The following is an 18,916-nucleotide window of genomic DNA, read 5'->3' as shown; positions in this document are numbered from 1 at the left end:
ATAAGAAGAATTGACCCACAGGGCCCTGCTTTCAATGAAACAAGAAGGAATAGATCCCTTCGCACCAGCAAGTCCAGTGCCTGGCGTTCCGACACGTGGGAAACCAAGGAACCACGCCCTCCTGCCTGGTACTGTAGGAAGCATCCGGGTGAAGCGTCAGGCGTAATTATTGTACTATAATCATCTTCTATTGCTTGCTTTTGCATTGCTTTGCGCCGCATTCATTGCTTTCGATTTTAAACCTTCACTATTTTAAATTGTATAGGGATTGTGTGTCAGGCTGGTAAAACTGTGTTCGCTGTTTAAAGCAGTGGTCCTCACCGCAGAATGATCTGGGACGGCCCTGTCCCCGGGCGCCCGGCAGCCCTGAAAGGTTTCAAGCCACTTTTCAAGCTTGCAATACCTAAGAAAATGGTTCAGTCTCTCTGGAGTGCTCCGGTTTCTACAAACCAAACTACATGACACCGCGGCAACTCGCGTATGAGGGCCATTTTTCAAAGCATGCTGGTGCAAACAGCAGTCTAATGGGTTTCTCAGAGGCCCCTAGGTTTGTACCACCCATGATGGTCAATGAGGTGGGAGCTTTGGAAAACACTCCTGGTTTTAGGCATCCCATCCATAGGGCAATTTTGGGGAGACCACCCCTGGCCCTGCAGTTTGGTAGTCCCCTCATTGACCCCCCCCAACCATCCTATGAATGGGACTGCCCCTTATACTGAGGTATGTCTGTGAAGCCCAGGGTGGCCTGGGAGATTCCCTGGGTGCCGTGGGGCTGGCTGCATCTAACCTCCATCCTTCTTGTTTCAGAGGAAGCCCCTTCCCCTGCCTTCTGGGCCGAGCAGTCTCATTCATAGGATGGTGTGTGGGGGGGCGGGGAGGCTGTCCCAGGTCCTGTGCTTTTGTGGGGCTGCGTTCTAGATGCTCCAACCGTCCTATGGATGAGACTTGGCGTGGGCTCAGGGCATTATTAGAGGGGGCTGATAGAAGGTGACTGTAGAGGTTACCCACAACATTCCCTCTATTATTTTCCACCTGAGTGTGGAATAAATTTTATGTGAGCCAATGTGGATGTGCAACACCTAGCTGTACGACGAGCCACCACCAACTTACTGAGAATGACTCAACTGCCGGACTCCACTTCACGCAGCAAACTCAGGGGGCTGTTCTTTGGAAGCTACCCCGTGACACCTTTTAACTGAACTCCCATGCAGAGCCGAGCCCCACAGTGTGAAATAACCCATCTCACTCCACTTGGGACAGCGCAGTGATGCACTGAGTGACAAGCACAGGTTGGACCTCCATGGTCCGGCATTCCTGGGGACTTTGCCAGACTAGGGAGATCTTCCTGTCCCCTTCTGCCACCTGCCCCTCCCAGCCCTGGATTTCATACCCTGGCTTCCTGGCCCACAGAACACCTCCCACTAGTCCCCCACAAGGATGCCGGATGTTGCTGGAAAAGAAAGATTTCCAAGAACCTTGAGAATTTGGATAGTTAATTCCCCCCGCCCCACACAAACACTTGCTCTCTGATTCTCATGTGAGCCACGATTTCCCACATCCCTAAATCATTAGAGGGTTGTTTGCATTCAGACAAGTTTCCCTTGTGAGCAGGTCCCATGAAAAAATGCATTTTTTCAGGGGAGATGTTTCCCCAGAGGCCTGCAGAGAGGTAGACTTAAATACCTTCCACAGCCCTGGTTCATGTGTACCTGCGGGGAAAACTGCCAAGCAACGAGGTCCATGACGCTCTCAGGCGCTCCTGGGGAAACACACTGAAAGGAGGGCAGGGACCAATGCGCCTCAGGTCGGCAACCGGCAAAGAGGAAAAATGAGAGAGAAACAGAGCAGATAAAGAAATCAATGGGGAGAGGAAAGGCCTGAGAAGTGATGAAAACAGGTCTGATTTGCACAAGAGGGAAATATGAAGAAAAAACTAGATAGATAGATAGGGGGTGTGTGTGGGGATAGATAGATAGATAGATAGATAGATAGATAGATAGATAGATAGATAGATAGATAGGGGGTGTGTGTGGGGATAGATAGATAGATGGGGGTGTGTGGGGATAGATAGATAGATAGGGGGTGTGTGTGGGGATAGATAGATAGATGGGGGTGTGTGGGGATAGATAGATAGATAGGGGGTGTGGGGATAGATAGATAGATAGATAGATAGATAGATAGATAGATAGATAGATAGATAGATAGATAGATAGATAGATAGAGGGGGTGTATGGGGATGGATGGATAGATAGATAGAGGGGGTGTATGGGGATGGATGGATAGATAGATAGAGGGGGTGTATGAGGATGGATGGATAGATAGATAGAGGGGGTGTATGAGGATGGATAGATAGATAGATAGATAGATAGATAGATAGGGGGTGTGGGGATGGATGGATAGATAGATAGAGGGGGTGTATGGGGATGGATGGATAGATAGATAGATAGATAGGGGGTGTATGGGGATGGATGGATAGATAGATAGAGGGGGTGTATGGGGATGGATGGATAGATAGATAGAGGGGGTGTATGGGGATAGATAGATAGATAGATAGAGGGGGTGTATGGGGATGGATGGATAGATAGATAGAGGGGGTGTATGGGGATAGATAGATAGATAGATAGATAGATAGATAGATAGATAGATAGATAGATAGATAGATAGATAGATAGATAGATAGATAGGACTGCTCCTTAGGGTATATACTTACGGAAATTAATGATAGATATGCAGTATAATAGTAGCCTTAGACTTTGGACAGAAAACATGGATGAGGTGATACTTCTTGTAGAAACAACTACTGTTTGTGGGAGAGGTTTTTTTTAGCTCACACAGAGTTGTGCTATCGATATGGGAACGTCCCCGAGTTTCTCACTGCTGAGGTGGAACAACTGGATAACCTCAGAAGTTCCTGGGTATTTCAAGACTCAAAGTGAAATGGCCCATTGAGGTCTCTCTAGTTATGGGAGGGGAGAGGAAAGGGACGGGAGGAAGCCGGGCATGGGGTGGAGTTAGTTGGTTACAGATCGTTGGGATGAACGATAAATTCAGCCCCTGAATTTTACTGTGTAGCCGTTCTCAGCTTTTGAAAGTGTTTGTGGGGCAAGTTTCATTTGAGTGCCTGGGCCAAAGAGCAAGATACAGAGTAATCCGGTGTTTGCCTCTTGGCTCTCTGGTGGTGTTCTCTTTTATCTTTTTTTCTTGTCTTTTCTCCATGAGCTAATTCAAGAGCATAGAGACTGTCCACTTGCCCCACGTAGCCGTGCTTGGGGCATTTTGTGCACTGGTTGATATATGCCACCTGATGTGATGAGCGTGTAGGGGGCCGCAGATACCGAAAGGGATGTTGTTAGGAATGTTGCTCAGAGTAGCATGGGGGTACTTTTATGGGTTTGGCATGTGGGTTTGAACAATGGTCTCCAGTTATAGTAGGAGAGGTCAAAGTCGGGTACAAGCCATAGCTGATGGGTTAGTGCGTTGATCTTAGGACAAGAAGCAATGGGCTTAAACTGCAGCAGGAGAGGTTGAGGTTGGACATCAGGAGAAACTTCCTACCAGTCAGGTGGTGAAACACTGGAATTAATTGCCGAGGAAAGTTGTGGAATTTCCATCCCTGGAGATATCTAAGAGCAGGTTGGACAGACATCTATCAGGGATGGTCTAGACGGTGCTGGGTCCTGCCATGAGGGCAGGGGACTGGACTCGATGACCTCTCGAGGTCCCTTCCAGTTCTAGTGGTCTGTGATTCTTTGTCAAAGGTATGCCAGCTGACGATGGGTCCCATTTTTCAAATTTGTGCGTTGATCTTAGGACAAGAAGCAATGGGTTTTAACTACAGCAAGGGAGGTTTAGGTTGGACATTAGGAAAAACTTCCTACCTCCCAAGATGGTTAAACACTGGAATAAATTGTCTAGGGAGGTTCCGGAATCTCCATTCCTGGAGATATCTAAGAGCAGGTTGGACAGACATCCATCCGGGATGGTCTCCTGCGAGGAGGGCAGTGGTTTGGCGGTGACGACCTTTCAAGGTCCCTTCCCGTTCTAGTGGTCCGTTATTCTTTGTCAAAGACACACTGGCTAAAGATGAGTTCCATTTCTCAATTTGCCTTTGTTTTCCCCACCATTGCTGGGAAATAATGTTTTAAAGGAACCCAGCATGCAAATAGGAGGCTATAAAATGTCCTACGTTCTTATCCCAAGTCTTTCTGTACCTCCACCGATGAGAAGTTTTCACCTATCTACTTCATGGGAGTTTTGTGCAGACCACTTCCTCATCGTCCAGTGGTCCAGACAGCATTGCGTGTTAGAACCTACCATAGTCAACCCCCAAATTCATACCAACAGATTGTTGTAGTACATTGACCATGTAAGAAACTCTTGTTTTACACTTTGCAGGCACCAGCTCGCAACGAAGGGCAGTTCTACTTAAAGGTGGCTAACGTTGAAAAAATAAAAACGGGCCATCCTCTCTCCATAAAGGCCGGCGGAGATAAAAAATTTGAATCCGCATCTGTAAAAATGAGCCGTTGAGATCCGCATCCACATCTGCGGATGTGGGCACCCGAGGATACAAAGAGGAGAGCTGCATATTTGCAGGGTTTGAGATACAAAGTGTATATCATGGAATCGTAGAATCATAGAACATTAGAGTTGGAAGAGACCTTGAGAAGTCATCAAGTCCAGTCCCCTGCCCTCATGGCAGGACCAAGCAATGTCTAGATCATCCCAGACAGGTGTCTGTCCAACCTGATCTTGAATATCTCCAGTGATGGAGATTCCAGAACCTCCCTAGGAAATTTATTCCAGTGTTTCACCACCCTGACAGGTAGGAATTTTTTCCTAATATACAATCTAAACCTCACTTGCTGCAGTTTAAGCCCATTGATTCTTGTCCTGTCTCAGAGGCCAAGGATAAAAAAATGTCTCCCTCCTCCTTGTAACACCCTTTAAGATATTTAAAAACTATTACGTCCCCTCTCGGTATTCTTTTTTCCAGACTAGGAAAACCCAATTCTTTCAGCCTTCCCTCCTAGGTCATGGTTTCTAGATCTTTATTCTTTTTTGTTGCTCTTCTCTGAACCTTCTTCAATTTCTCCACGGCTTTCTGGAAGTACGGTGCCCAGAACTGGACACAATCCTCCAACTGAGGCCTAATCATTGCAGTCGAGTAGAAGAATGACTTCTCAGTCTCCTCATCAGTATCTAGTCAAGTGAACTGTGGAGATCTGTATCCACATCTGCGGATGCAGGTACTTGCCGATATGAAGCCCATGTCCATGCATTTGGTAACTGCCCCTTCCCTGTCACTCTTCGAATGTTTCATCAACTGAATGTGGAAAGATTTTGCCTGTTATAAATAGAGGTGAGCACAAGATTCTCGGCCCTTTGTGTGTGTTTACGAAAGAGAATTATTTCTCATTTCATCTCCCAGGGCATCCATGGAGAAGCAAACCCAAGCGTCTGAGTTCATTCTGTTGGGGTTCACCAATATCCCTGAACTGCAACAGCTCCTCTTCGTGTGGCTTTTCTTGGCCTACGTGATGACCTTCATGGGGAATCTCCTAATTATCGTCATCACCTGCTCCGACTCCCGCCTCCACATCCCTATGTACTTCTTCCTCCGGAACTTGTCCTTCTTGGACATCTGCATAACCACCGTGGTCGTCCCTAAGATGCTGGCCGATCTTAGCACACAGAAGAGAACAATATCCTTCACCGCCTGCCTCTCTCAGTATTTTTTCTTTTTTCTCTTCGGGGCTACAGAATTTTTGTTGCTGGCGGTCATGTCGCTCGACCATTATGTGGCCATCTGCTACCCACTTCGGTACACCTCCATCATGAGCCAAAGACTGTGCAGTCTGCTGGTGAGCGTCGCCTGGATGGGAGGTCTTCTCCTCATCGTTACACCTATCATTCTGATCAGCCAGCTCTCGTTCTGCAAATCCAACGTAATCAACCACATCTTCTGTGACTATACCTTCTTGCTGCAGCTGTCCTGTGGGGACAAGCACCTCCTTGAACTCATCCATTTTGTTCAGGCTTTCTTCACCATTCTAGGCACCTTATTGCTGATAGCCGTGTCCTACTTCTCCATCCTCATTGCCATCATGCGCATGCCTTTGGCGACGGCACGCCAACGGGCCTTCTCCACCTGCTCCTCCCACCTCCTCATTGTCCTTATCTGCTACGGCAGCTGCGTTATCATGTACGTCAGGCCCAACCAGGAAGAAGACCTGGACATCAACAAAGGGCTTGCCCTCATCAACGCCGTGGTGGCCCCCTTGCTGAACCCTTTCATCTACACGCTCCGGAACCAGCAAGTGAAGGACGCACTGAGAGAAGCGGGAAGGAGGGTGTTTTCTCCCCAGAGTGTGAGGGGGCTCCAGGCAGTGCAGAAATAACAATTAATTAAACCAATCTTTGACATGAAAAGAGGCCAAGTCCTTCATTTTTTTTCTCCATTGTGGAAAGATAGAAAATACAGCAAAAGGCCACCTTGGCTTAACCATGAGATCTTGCATGTTCTAAAAATAAAAAAATGAGTCATATAAAAATGTAAAGTAGGACAAATTACAAAGGATGAATATAGGCAAACAGCACAGGAATGCAGGGACAAGATTAGAAAGGCAAAGGCACAGAATGAGCTCAAACTAGCTACGGGAATAAAGGGAAACAAGAAGACTTTTTATAAATACATTAGAAGCAAGAGGAAGACCAAGGAGAGGGTAGGCCCACTGGTCAGTGAGAAGGGAGAAACAGTAACAGGAAACTTGGAAATGGCAGAGATGCTCAATGACTTATTTGTTTCGGTCTTCACCGAGAAGTCTGTAGGAGCACCTAACATAGTGAATGCTAGTGGGAAGGGGGTAGTTTTAGAAGGTAAAATAAAAAAAGAACAAGTCAAAAATCACCTAGAAATGTTAGATGCCTGCAAGTCACCAGGGCCTGATGAAATGTATCCTAGAATACTCAAGGAGCTGATAGAGGAGGTATCTGAGCCTCTGGCTATCATCTTTGGAAAATCATGGGAGACCGGAGAGATTCCAGAAGACTGGAAAAGGGCAAATCTAGTGCCCATTTATAAAAAAGGAAATAAGAACAACCCAGGAAACTACAGACCAGTTAGTTTAACTTCTGTGCCAGGGAAGATAATGGAGCAAGTAATTAAGGAAATCATCTGTAAACACTTGGAATGTGGCAAGGTGATAGGGAACAGCCAGCATGGCTTTGTAAAGAACAAATCATGTCAAACCAATCTGATAGCTTTCTTTAATAGGATAACAAGTCTTGTGGATATGGGAGAAGCAGTGGATGTGGTATTCCTAGACTTTCGTAAGGTGTTTGATACGGTCTTGCATGATATTCTTATCAATAAACTAGGTAAATACAACTTAGATGGGGCTACTATAAGGAGGGTGCATAACTGGCTGGATAACCGTTGTCAGAGAGTAGTAATTAATGGTTCACAATCCTGCTGGAAAGGCATAACAAGCGGAGTTCCGCAGGGGTCTGTTTTGGGACTGACTCTCTTCCAATATCTTCATCAACGATTTAGATATTGGTATAGAAAGTACGCTTATTAAGTTTGCTGATGATACCAAGCTGACAGGGGTTGCAACTGCTCTGCAGGATAGGGTCATAATTCAAAATGACGTGGACAAATTGGAGAAATGGTCTGAGATAAATAGGATGAAGTTTAATAAAGACAAATGCAAAGTGCTCCACTTAGGAAGAAACAATCAGTATCATACATACAAACTCAGGGGGCCGCTCTTTGGAAGCTACCCCGAGGCACCTTTTAATGCAGAGCCGAGCCCCACAGTGTGAAATAACCCATCTCACTCCACTTGGGACAGCGCAGTGATGCACTGAGTGACAAGCACAGGTTGGACCTCCACAGTCCGGCATTCCTGGGGACTTTGCCAGACTAGGGAGGTCTTCCTGTCCCCTTCTGCCACCAGCCCCTCCCAGCCCTAGATTTCATACCCCGGCTTCCTAGCCCACAAAACACCTCCCACTAGTCCCCCACAAGGATGTTGCCGGAGCAGAGGGATTTCCAGGTACCTTGAGAATTTGGATAGTTAATTCCCGCCCCCCCCCCCACACACACACTTCCTTTCTGATTCTCATGTGAGCCGTGATTTCCCACATCCCTAAGTCATTACAGGGTTGTTTGCACTCAGACACATTTCCCTTGTGAGCAAGTCCTATGAGAAAATGTATTTTTGGGGGAGATATTTCCCCAGAGAGCTGCAGAGAGGAGGACTTAAATACCTTCCATAGCACTGGTTCATGTGTACCTGGGGGAAACACTGCCAAGCAATGAGATCCATGCTGTTCTCAGGCGTTCCTTGGAAAACACACAGAAAGGAGGGCAGAGACCAATGTGCCTCGGGTCGGCAGCTGGCAAAGAGGAAGAATTAGAGAAAAACAGAGCAGATAAAGAAATGAATGGGGAGAGGAAAGGCCTGAGAAGTGATGAAAACAGGTCTGATTTGTACGAGAGGGAAATATGAAGAGAAAACTAGATAGATAGATAGATAGAGAGAGAGAGAGAGAGAGAGAGAGAGAGGTGGTGTATGGGGATAGATAGCTAGAGGGGATGTATGGGGAGAGATAGATAAGATAGATAGATAAGATAGATAGATAGAAGGGATGTATGGGGATAGAAAGATGAATTTAAATGAATGGAGATGCCTTTCTCCTAGAACGGGAAGGGACCTTGAAAGGTCATCGAGTCCAGTCCCTTCCTTCACAGAAGACCAAATACCATCCCTGGGCAGAGATAGATAGATAGATAGAGGGGGTGTGTGGGGATGGATGGATGGATGGACGGACGGACTGCTCCTTAGGGAATATACTTATGGAAATTAATGATAGATATGCAGTATAATAGTAGCCTTAGACTTTGGACAGAAAACATGGATGAGGTGATACTTCTTGTAGAAACAACTACTGTTTGTGGGAGAGGGTTTTTTTAGCTCATACAGAGTTGTGCTATCGATATGGGAACGTCTGCGAGTTTCTCACTGCTGAGGTGGAACAACTGGGGAGGCTCAGAAGTTCCTGGGTATTTCGAGACTCAAAGTGAATTGGCCCGTTGAGATCTCTCTAGTTATGGGAGGGGAGAGGAAAGGGACGGGAGGAAGCCGGGCGTGGGGTGGGGTTAGTTGGTTACAGATCGTTGGGATGAACGATAAATTCAGTCCCTGAGTTTTACTGTGTAGCCGTTCTCAGCTTTTGAAAGTGTTTGTGGGGCAGGTTTCATATAAAGACCAGGACCGAAAAGCAAGATACAGAGCAATCCGGTGTTTGCCTCTTCGCTCTCTGATGATGTTCTCTTTTATCTTTTTTTCTTGTCTTTTCTCCGTGAGGTAATTCAAGAGCATAGAGATTGTCCACTTGCCCCACATAGCTGTGATTGGGACATTTCCTGCAGTGGATGAAATGTGCCACCTGTTGTGCGCCAAGATCCCAAAAGTTGTGTTGTTAGGAATGTTGCTAAGAGTAATATAGGAGGGACTTTTCCAGGCATATGGGTTTGAACAATGGTCTCCATTTGTAGTAGGGGAGGATGAAGTTGGGTACAAGCCATAGCTGATGGGTTAGTGTGTTGGTCTTAGAACAAGAAGCAATGGGCTTTAACTACAGCAAGGGAGGTTTAGGTTGGACATTAGGAAAAACTTCCTACCTGTCAGGATGGTTAAACACTGGAATAAATTGTCTAGGGAGGTTACGGAATCTCCATTTCTGGAGATATCTAATAGCTGGTTGGACAGACATCCATGATGGTCTCCTGCCAGGAGGGCAGAGGTTTGGCGGTTACGCCCTTTCAAGATCCCTTCCCATTCTAGTGGTCTATGATTCTTTGTCAAAGACACACCGGCTAACGATGAGTCCCATTTTTCAATTTGTCTTTGTTTTCCTCACCATTGCTGGGAAATTATGTGTTAAAGGAACCCAGCAAGCGAATCGGAGGCTGTAAAATGTCTTACATTCTCAGACGCCAAGGAGAAAATTTTTTATCCCTCATCCTTGTAACATCCTTTTAGACATTTAAAAACTATCATGTCCCTTCTTGGTCTTCTCTTTTCCAGACTAGGAAAACCCAATTCTTTCAGCCTTCCCTCCTTGGTCATGTCGGCTGCATCTACACTGGCAGGATTTTGCGCAAATACTTTTAAAGGAAATGTTTTTCTGTTAAAAGTATTTGCGCAAGGGAGCGTCTATACTGGCATGTGCCTTTGTGGAAAAGATTTGCTTTTGAGCAAAAGCATCCGTGCCAGTGTAGACGCTCTCTTGTGCAAGAAAGCTCTAATGGACATTTTAGCCATTGGGCTTTCTTGCGCAAGAAAATAACGTTGCTGTCTACAATGGCCCTCTTCTGCAAGAATACTTGGGGAAGAGGGCTTATCCCTGTGCGGAAGCGTCAGAGTATTTGCTCAAGAACCACTGATTTTGGACATTACAAAGTCAGTGTTCTTGCACAAATATTCACGGCCAGTGTAGACAGGCGGCAAGATTTTGCGCAAAAGCAACTGCCAATGTAGACACAGCCTTAATCTTTTAAGATAGATGCGGCATGGGGATAGTTGGATAGATAGATGGGGGTATGAGGATAGATACATAGATGGACGGATGGATGAGTGGATGGATGGATGCCATTTTGACTTGATTTCAAGCAGCAAACTAACTCATAGTTTTATTTTCAAGTCTCCAGATGAACTATGCTGAGGAGGAGAATGAGACCAAACACCTCTGTGACTGAATTCGTCCTGTTGGGCTTCTCTACTGACCTTGACGTGAGCTCTGCTTTATTCCTGGCGTTTCTGGGCGTTTACATCTTCATCGTGCTGGGTAACGTCCTCATCATTGTCGTCACCACAGCCGACCTGGCCCTTCACACCCCCATGTATTTCTTCCTCAGGATCTTGTCCTTCCTGGAGATCTGCTTCACCTCTGTCACCCTACCCAACGTGCTGGCCGAGATCCTCTCAGTGAGGAAAACCATGCCCTTTGCCGGCTGTGCCGTGCAGATGTATTTTTTCCTGTTCTTTGGTGTTACCGAGTGCTGCCTGCTCGCGTCGATGGCCTACGACCGCTACTGCGCCATCTGCAACCCGCTGCGCTACACGGCCTTCATGGATAGGAAAGTCTGCCTCCGACTGACAGGCGGGTCATGGCTCTGTGGGATGGTGGTGGCCGTGGGACACACCGCCTTTGTCTTCACCCTTCCTTTCTGCGGGCCCAACGTGATCAACCACTTCTTCTGTGAGATCCAGCCGGTGCTGAAGCTGGTGTGCGGGGACACAAACTGGATCGAGATCCAGATCATTGTGGGGGCTGCACTTGTCCTTCTTCTGCCTTTCATGCTAACGCTGGGGTCCTACGTATGTATCATCTCCACCATCCTTCAGATTCGGTCCACTGAAGGCTGGCGCCGAGCCTTCTCCATCTGCTCCTCACACCTCACCGTGGTGACCTTGTTCTATGGGACAGCCCTCATCATGTATGTCGGTCCCAAGTCCAGCTTCTCCCCAGAGGTGAGCAAGATATTCGCTCTGTTCTACTCAGTGGTGATTCCGCTCTTGAACCCCATTATCTACAGCCTCAGGAACAAGGAGGTGAAAGATGCCTTGAGGAAAACAGGGACAAAGATATTTCATCCTCAAGATTAGCTGTTTTTCCTCTGACTGGACTATATCTGGGGACTATCTCATCTGCCAAGTGACTCTCTTTTGCTAACGAGCCCAATGGATACTTTAGATACTTGATACTTTTGGATACTAGGAGACTGAAAAGACTTTGCTATTATTTTTTCACCCTTAGATGATGTAGTTCACGTTTGTAGACCTTCGTAAATATGCTTTCCAAGGAATTTCAGATATCTCCCAAACAAGATCAACAACCATTCGCTCCCATTGGCCAATAAGTTCTAATTTGGAAATATCGCAATTCTTGACCATTCCTAATAAGATCACACATGTCTGAAGTCTAATTGCAAGTCTGCATTGCCGGGGACAGCTTCTTTATTGTGCTTTGAGCCGCAGATGTACAAGAATAATAATCAGAACATCTTTCCCCCCAGGAATGTGTTGTTTTTCAAGGATGCACAGTGTGACGAGGTTTCCAAATCCTTTTCACAATCCTCACTTGTACGTTCATGGAAGATCACAAAGCATGGGATAGAATCATAGAGCACTCGAATGCGAAGGGACCTTGAGAGGTCATCAAGTCCAGTCCCCTGCCCTTCTGGCAGGACCAAGCACTGTCTAGACCATCCCTAATAGATGTCTATCCAACCGGCTCTTAAACATCTCCAGTGATGGAGATTCCACAACCTTCCTAGGCATAATGGTCTGGATTCCCTATACACTGAGTGGAGGGAGATAGACCCTAAACGGTGAGACCCATGAAACCAGGAAGTGTAGCAGGGATCAGAACCTGCTACAGACCCATAAAACCAGGCAGTGAAGCAGGCATCAGAGTCCTGCACCAGCCAAAATTTTAATGATGTGGAAGAAAACCTCAAATAATTATTGATAATATTTTCAAGTGACACACAATTAGAGGAGCGGAGAATAAGAAGAGGTTCCGTGTCAGATTCTCAGGGATCTGAAATCAGGCCATTTTCTTTTAGCAGTAGTTAAAGTGAAATGTGGATGTCGGGAAGCATAGAATATGGGTCATATTTATGGGAGAAGGGACTCTATCCTGGGAGACAGTAACACCGAAAAAGACTAGGGGGTCATAGTAGAAAATCAGTTTAACGAGAGCTCCCAATACAACACGGTGGCCAAAAGAGCTAACGGCATCTTGTGAGACCTAAATGGGGGATATTGTGCAAGAAGAGATATTATTTCATCGAGTCCAGCCCCCTACCTGAAGCAGGAACAAACCCAACTCAATCCAGGGCTTTGCCAAGCTGGTACTTCTAAACCTCTAGGGATGGAGATTCCACCCCCTCCCTCGGGAACCCTTCCCAGTACTTCCCCACCCGCCTAGGGAAATCATTTGTAGACCTCCCCCACTGCAACGTGAGCCCATTGCTCCTCATTCTGCCACCTGCCCCCACTGAGAACAGCCTCTCCCCAGCTTCTTTGGAACCCCCCTTCAGGGAGTTGAAGGCTGCTCTCAGATGCCCCCTCACTCTTCTCTTCTGCAGACTAAACAAGCCCAAATCCCTCAACCTCTCCTCATAGGTCATGTGCTCCAGCCCCCGAATCATTTTAGTTGCCCTCCACTAGACCGTCTCCAATGCATCCACATCCTTTCTCTAATAGGGACGCAATACTACAGATTTGGCCTCACCAAAGCCTTACGGGTAGGTGGCTACGGAATGTTGACACCAACAAACAGAAGTGCCAACCACTTTAGGAGAATACCCGTGTAAAATAAATCTGGGATTTAGGCACCTAAAATGGCAGTTAGTAACCAAAAACTCTTAGGGACTCCAGCCCTAACTCTTCCTCACAAGGAGAAAAAGTGTCTTGAGATGATGTTTTTACATTCCAATTGACTTGTCCTCAAGGCCAGAGAGTCAAAGATATTCAGGTCATTTAGTGCCCAACTCTCAGTCAAGCCAATGGGAATTAGGAATGTCCAAACGGTGGTAAACCTGGGCCTGGCTATTTTAATCATTTTAACGAATGGGACTAGAGCTCGTAAGTCACTTTGAGTTGTAGAAAATGATTTAGAGTAGATGTTTTGTAGATAATTTTACCCCTGATCGAGTAAGACCAGGTTCTGCCAGTCTTCTTCACCTTGAAAATAATGGGCCTTCTATCGACAAAGGAACAATTCCCTATTTTTGAGAATCTTCCCTTTGCCTGTGTTGATGTTCTCATTTGTTGAAAGCAACATGGGCTCAGTCCTATAATTGGGGTTTTCTGGCATTTTCCTTGGGTGCAAATTGCATGTATTCAGCTGAAATTTTCTGGCGGCATCTTGAGTCCAACCCTTTGGGTCCTTGCTTAGTTACAAGAAGTGAGATTTGAAAATGGGCCCATGGGATTTAGGAGCTAAGGGTTAGCAGGTTATGTGTCTCAAAGACACAAAACAATCACGGCCAATGGTCTACTCTATTGAGAGCATTAAATGTTGCTGCTAATTTGAAAGGAAGAAAAAGTATTCCCTTAACAATGATGTCATATCTTCATATAATGGACCCCGGGGGAGATATAAACAACCAAGCCCTTCAGCAAGCTGTTAAATATTCCTGTCCCAACCATGTCAAAACTCTTTCGTGATCACAGCGAGGAGATGAATGTGAGATCCAGACCAGGTGAGAAATTTCTTGATTTTTCAAGATTTACATTGACTTCAGTTCTGGGTCCTGCTGTGAGGGCAGGGGACTGGACTCAATGACCTCTCAAGGTCCCTTCCCATTCTAGTGTTCAAAGATTCTATAATTTCTTGGGGTTCCCGCAAATGGCCTGAAATGACATGCATTTTATGAAGCCCCTCTTGTTTCTTGAACTGTTTTAGTTTCAAACCCCAATTTCAGTCCTACGTAGCAAAAAACCATGAGTAACTGTAATGCTGTTAATTGTCGAGCAGCCTGAAAACCCTCCCACACACCCAATTTTCTGTCAGAAAGCAGTGTGTGAAGGGAAAGAAAACATTGTACATGGGACCGTGCCAATTTTGAAATACCATGGTCTATTCTTTTCCTTCCTGTTCTAGTCTAAACCAAATGATAGCATGGGATAGATTCTGAAAGACGAGAGCCTTACTCCTTCATTACACGGGCGTCATCTTATTGATTTCAATGAGTTATGACAGGATGAATGGTGGTCTCAGTGTCTATTTGTGATTCACTTCAACTGAAAATAGAGACATGTCCCCCTAAATATCTAAAGAGGAACCCAGAGATTGGAGCAGGGGGCAAAATATTTATTCCTTTCAAATTGGGACTTTCACAAGGAATCCAGACACCCAATTTGGTCTCATTGAAGAGCAAGTCTCATGAAAGTAGAAGCACAGAATCCTAGAACATTAGAACTGGAAGGGAACTTGAGAGGTCAACGAGTCTAGTCTCATACCCTTCTGGCAGGACGAAGCACCATCTAGACATCCCTGATAGATGTTTATTCAATCTACTCTTTAATATCTCCAATGATGGAGAGTCCACAACTCTCTAGGCAATTTATTCCAGTGCTTTACTACCCAATCAGAGAGCTTTTCCTAATGTCCAACCTAAACCTCCCTTGCTGCAATTTAAGCCCATTGCTTAAATAAAATAAAATAAAATACCCACACAGCTGTAACTGTGTATTAGTTTGTATCTGGACCAATGCGCTCTGTTGGAAACACCCCTCTTCTTAGTGTGGTTTGCAGTGTAGGTGGGGGCAGGACAAAGGCCAAACATGAGGTCCTATGTCTTCAGTTTTATCCCTTGAGTTCATGAACCTGGAGTACATAAGTCCAAACACGGCAGCTGGGCAGAGCTGAACCCCCAAACAAGGTTGACCAATTCCTTTGCAATGGCCATACACGAGTTATTGAATGGTAGCTCACTTGCTTTGCAACGGCTGTACATGGTTGTTTTCCACCCGCCTGGGTGTGGGTTGTTTTCCTTGCGGTTGTCTCTGGGGCGCTCATATCTGGACAATTCCCCAACTCATAGTACATTTTAGTGATAGCCCTAATACACCGCCTCATGAGCTCATATGCAGTACAGTGGTACATATTTTGATAGAACAGTGGGGTTCAACTCTTCAGACACATTCCCATGCAGTTAGGCGGTACATCTATGACGGTAAAGAAATCTATGTTCTTGGCTGTTGTATATTGGCCAACCTTCTCGGATTATGCAGCATTCAAGCAGAGAATCTGCTAAAAGGGGATATATTATTTTAACACACCTGCTCTGAGGGTGCGTCTATTTGAAATCACTAGCACTGTTCCGAAATACCTTACTCCGTCTCCTCGCAACCGTCAGTTACTTTGAAACAGTGTCAAAATACCATCAAGTGGGAGGACTTCTTACTCTGATTCCTGTAACCCCCCTTGCACGAGGAGGAAGGGAAGTCGGGGGAAGAGAGCGATATGACGTACTGGGGGTGCTGTCTGCTCTGTAACCTGGGGCTCCCCTACGCTGTGATGTGTGATTCCCATTGACTCACCGGCATGTGTATTGGCCCAGACACCTAGTCCTAGCCTGAGGAGATAACAAGGCTCTTTGCAGGGGGAAAGACAAATGAAGGGAGGTGGAAGCGGCCACCTGGCTGGGGGAGCAGGGCCTGGGAGCTGGGCTGTCTTTGCTGGCAAAACATGAAGAGAGGAGACTACACTGAGTACTGGAGGTTGAGGGGGCAATGGACCCCCACCCCAAGGGGTCTAAGACTGCCTAGCCCTAACTCCTGTAGCCACATAACGTCTGTGCTGGGCTGTATCCTGGAGAAGCAATGAACCCCATTCTACTGGCTGGCGGAGTGTCATCTTACTACGGATGGGGGTCAACGATCGGGGGGTACCCGATACGCCATCACAGGCTCTATTTCAAAATAAGTGCTGTGTAGCCGCATCATATTTCAAAATAAGCTATTTCGACATAGATACGCAATAGACGTCGCTCAACTTGCGTAGCTTATTTCGAGTTAAGCCCTGCAATGTAAACGCACCCTAAGGATATACCTACGCTAGCCCTCTAGTTGGAACTAGGGAGGCTAATGTAAGCATTCGAACTTGCAAATGAATCCTGGGACTGAAATATCCCGGATTTCATTTGTAAGTTCGAATGCCTACATTAGTCTCCCTAGTTCCAACTAGGGGTCTAGTGTAGACATACCCTAAGAGACTTGAATTCGGATTTTGACATTTATTGTCAACAGTGTAAATGCAGACACCACATTTCTGATCGGAGTCCTGGCTTACACAAGTACAGGCAGTCCCCGGGTTACGTACAAGATAGGGACTGTAGGTTTGTTCTTCAATTGATTTTGTATGTAAGTCGGAACTGGTACATATTGTAGGGGAAACTCTAGCCAAACATTTCTCCAGAGCTCAGTTTTATTCTCCCTCACTTCACTTCCCTCAGTCCTTTATTCTCAAGCTGAGGTGTCTGCTGAGAAAAGCCGCTCCACATCTCCCTAGTCTCCTGGGCGAAGGGCGGGGATCTAGCTTCGCGTCTCCCTGGTCTGCTGGGGGGAAGCAGCTAGTGCGAGGTTGCCTCACCCCCTTTGTAAGTAGGGATCCGATGTAACCCGGGGACTGCCTGTATAATATCATGAACCAAAGGGTTTTTTTTATTAATCTAATGCTAGTAGAAGAGTCGTACTTCCGCCCAGGCTAGGAACATAGGCCCAAAGGAAGCTGGTAGGACTGAGGGAAGAAATCAAACGCTTAAGTTTAGTGAAGCTACTCTAGATCGACACATAGGGTACGTCTAGACTACAGGCTTTTGTCGACAGATACTGTTGACAAAGCGTCTGTCAACAAAGAGCGTCTAGACAGTTCTGTCAACAAAGCAAGCCGCAGTGTAGATGCAATAATGCCTTCTGTCGACAGAACTCTATCAACAAAAGGCGTTATTCCTCATAGACACACCCATAGATAGCTGGGAATGCTTTGACTGGGAAAACCATACGGTGACTTGTCTACCTGGTGTGGAGATCTCTTTACACATCGGAGGAGCCAGTGGTCATGGTGCATGTAGGTACGCACGACATAGGGAAGGATAGAGTGAGGTCCTGGAAGCTGAATTTAGGTGGCTAGGTAAGAGATTGAAATCCAGGATCTTCTCTGAGATACTTCTAGTTCAACATGCAGGGCCAGATAGGCAGGTAGAACTTCAGGGGTTCAATGGGTGGATGAGACACCGGTTTAGGAGGAAGGATTTAAATATATTAGGAACTGGGGAACTAGATAGATAGATAGATACATGGATAGATAGATAAACTTTATTTAAAACTTTAAACTAAATACTTCTCTTTTTTTATTCTTAGGATGAAATATTCTGAGGGAGCAAATAAGACCTCCGTGACTGAGTTTGTCATCCTGGGCTTCTCTGACAACTCCGACATAAATCTCGTCTTGTTCTTGTTTTTTCTGTTCGTTTACATCCTCACCGTGCTGGGGAACTTCCTCCTCATCCTCATCATAGTTGTCGATCCAGCCCTTCACACACCCATGTATTACTTCCTCAGGAACTTGTCCTTCTTGGACGTCTGCTACACCTCCGTCACCGTGCCCAAGATGTTGGCCAACCTCCTCTTGGACAGTAAGACCATCTCCTTTGCCAGTTGTGCCATGCAGATGTTTTTCTTTCTGTTTTTCGGCATTACCGAGTGCTTCCTGCTTGCCTCCATGGCCTACGATCGTTACAGCGCCATCTGCAACCCGCTGCGCTACACGGCCATCATGAATAAGAAAGTTTGCCTCCAGCTGATAGGTGGGTCATGGGTCTGCGGCACCGTGGCGGCCGTGGAGCACACATCCTTGCTCTTCACCCTTCCCTTCTGTGGGCCCAACACGATCAACCACTTCTTCTGTGACATCCAGGCAGTGCTAAAGTTGGTGTGCGGGAACACCTATTGGATTGAGATCCATATCATTCTGGGTGTTGGCTTCTTCCTCCTGATGCCTTTGTTAATGAGTCTGTTGTCCTACGTCGCTATCATCTCCACCATCCTGAAAATCAAGACGGCCGAAGGCCGGCATCGGGCATTCTCCACCTGCTCCTCACACCTCATTGTGGTGACTTTATGCTACGGGACGGCCCTCATCACCTACGCCCGCCCCAAATTCAGCTACGGCATGGGGGAAGTCAAGATTTTTTCCCTCTTCTATTCGGTGGGGATAGCTGTTTTAAACCCCATCATCTACAGCTTCCAGAACAAGGAGGTGAAAAATGCCTTGAGAAAAATACCCATTACGTTTTTTTAACCAGACCATCAAATCATAGAATCATAAA

General features: G+C 46.3%; 3 protein-coding genes across 3 annotated transcripts; all 3 read left to right on the top strand.

Moving 5' to 3' along the window:
* Positions 1-5,438: 5,438 nt before the first annotated feature.
* Positions 5,439-6,401, top strand: LOC102457219 (olfactory receptor 2AP1-like). Its single transcript, XM_006128285.2, has one exon. It carries the CDS (start codon positions 5,439-5,441, stop codon positions 6,399-6,401), a length of 963 nt encoding a protein of 320 aa, XP_006128347.2.
* Positions 6,402-10,720: 4,319 nt separating this feature from the next.
* On the top strand, positions 10,721-11,678 carry LOC102457464 (olfactory receptor 10C1-like). The gene has a single exon (XM_006128286.3). The coding sequence runs from the start codon at positions 10,728-10,730 to the stop codon at positions 11,676-11,678; it is 951 nt and encodes a 316-aa protein (XP_006128348.3). The 5' UTR covers positions 10,721-10,727.
* A 6,271-nt stretch (positions 11,679-17,949) lies between these two features.
* LOC149521018 (olfactory receptor 10C1-like) lies at positions 17,950-18,888 on the top strand. Its single transcript, XM_089774450.1, has one exon. The coding sequence runs from the start codon at positions 17,950-17,952 to the stop codon at positions 18,886-18,888; it is 939 nt and encodes a 312-aa protein (XP_089630576.1).
* The last annotated feature ends 28 nt before the right edge of the window (positions 18,889-18,916 follow it).

The sequence above is a fragment of the Pelodiscus sinensis genome, chromosome 30 (genome assembly GCF_052426305.1).
Source record: "Pelodiscus sinensis isolate ZL-2025 chromosome 30, ASM5242630v1, whole genome shotgun sequence".
NCBI lineage: Eukaryota > Metazoa > Chordata > Testudines > Trionychidae > Pelodiscus > Pelodiscus sinensis.
Note: the sequence above shows the minus strand (reverse complement) of the source record. Positions and strands in the feature narration are given on the sequence as shown.

What these genes read in the sequence shown, in the direction of transcription:
- LOC149521018 (XM_089774450.1), top strand. Translation starts at nt 17,950, where the DNA reads ATGAAATATTCTGAGGGAGCAAATAAGACCTCCGTGACTGAGTTTGTC.
- LOC102457464 (XM_006128286.3), top strand. Translation starts at nt 10,728, where the DNA reads ATGCTGAGGAGGAGAATGAGACCAAACACCTCTGTGACTGAATTCGTC.
- LOC102457219 (XM_006128285.2), top strand. Translation starts at nt 5,439, where the DNA reads ATGGAGAAGCAAACCCAAGCGTCTGAGTTCATTCTGTTGGGGTTCACC.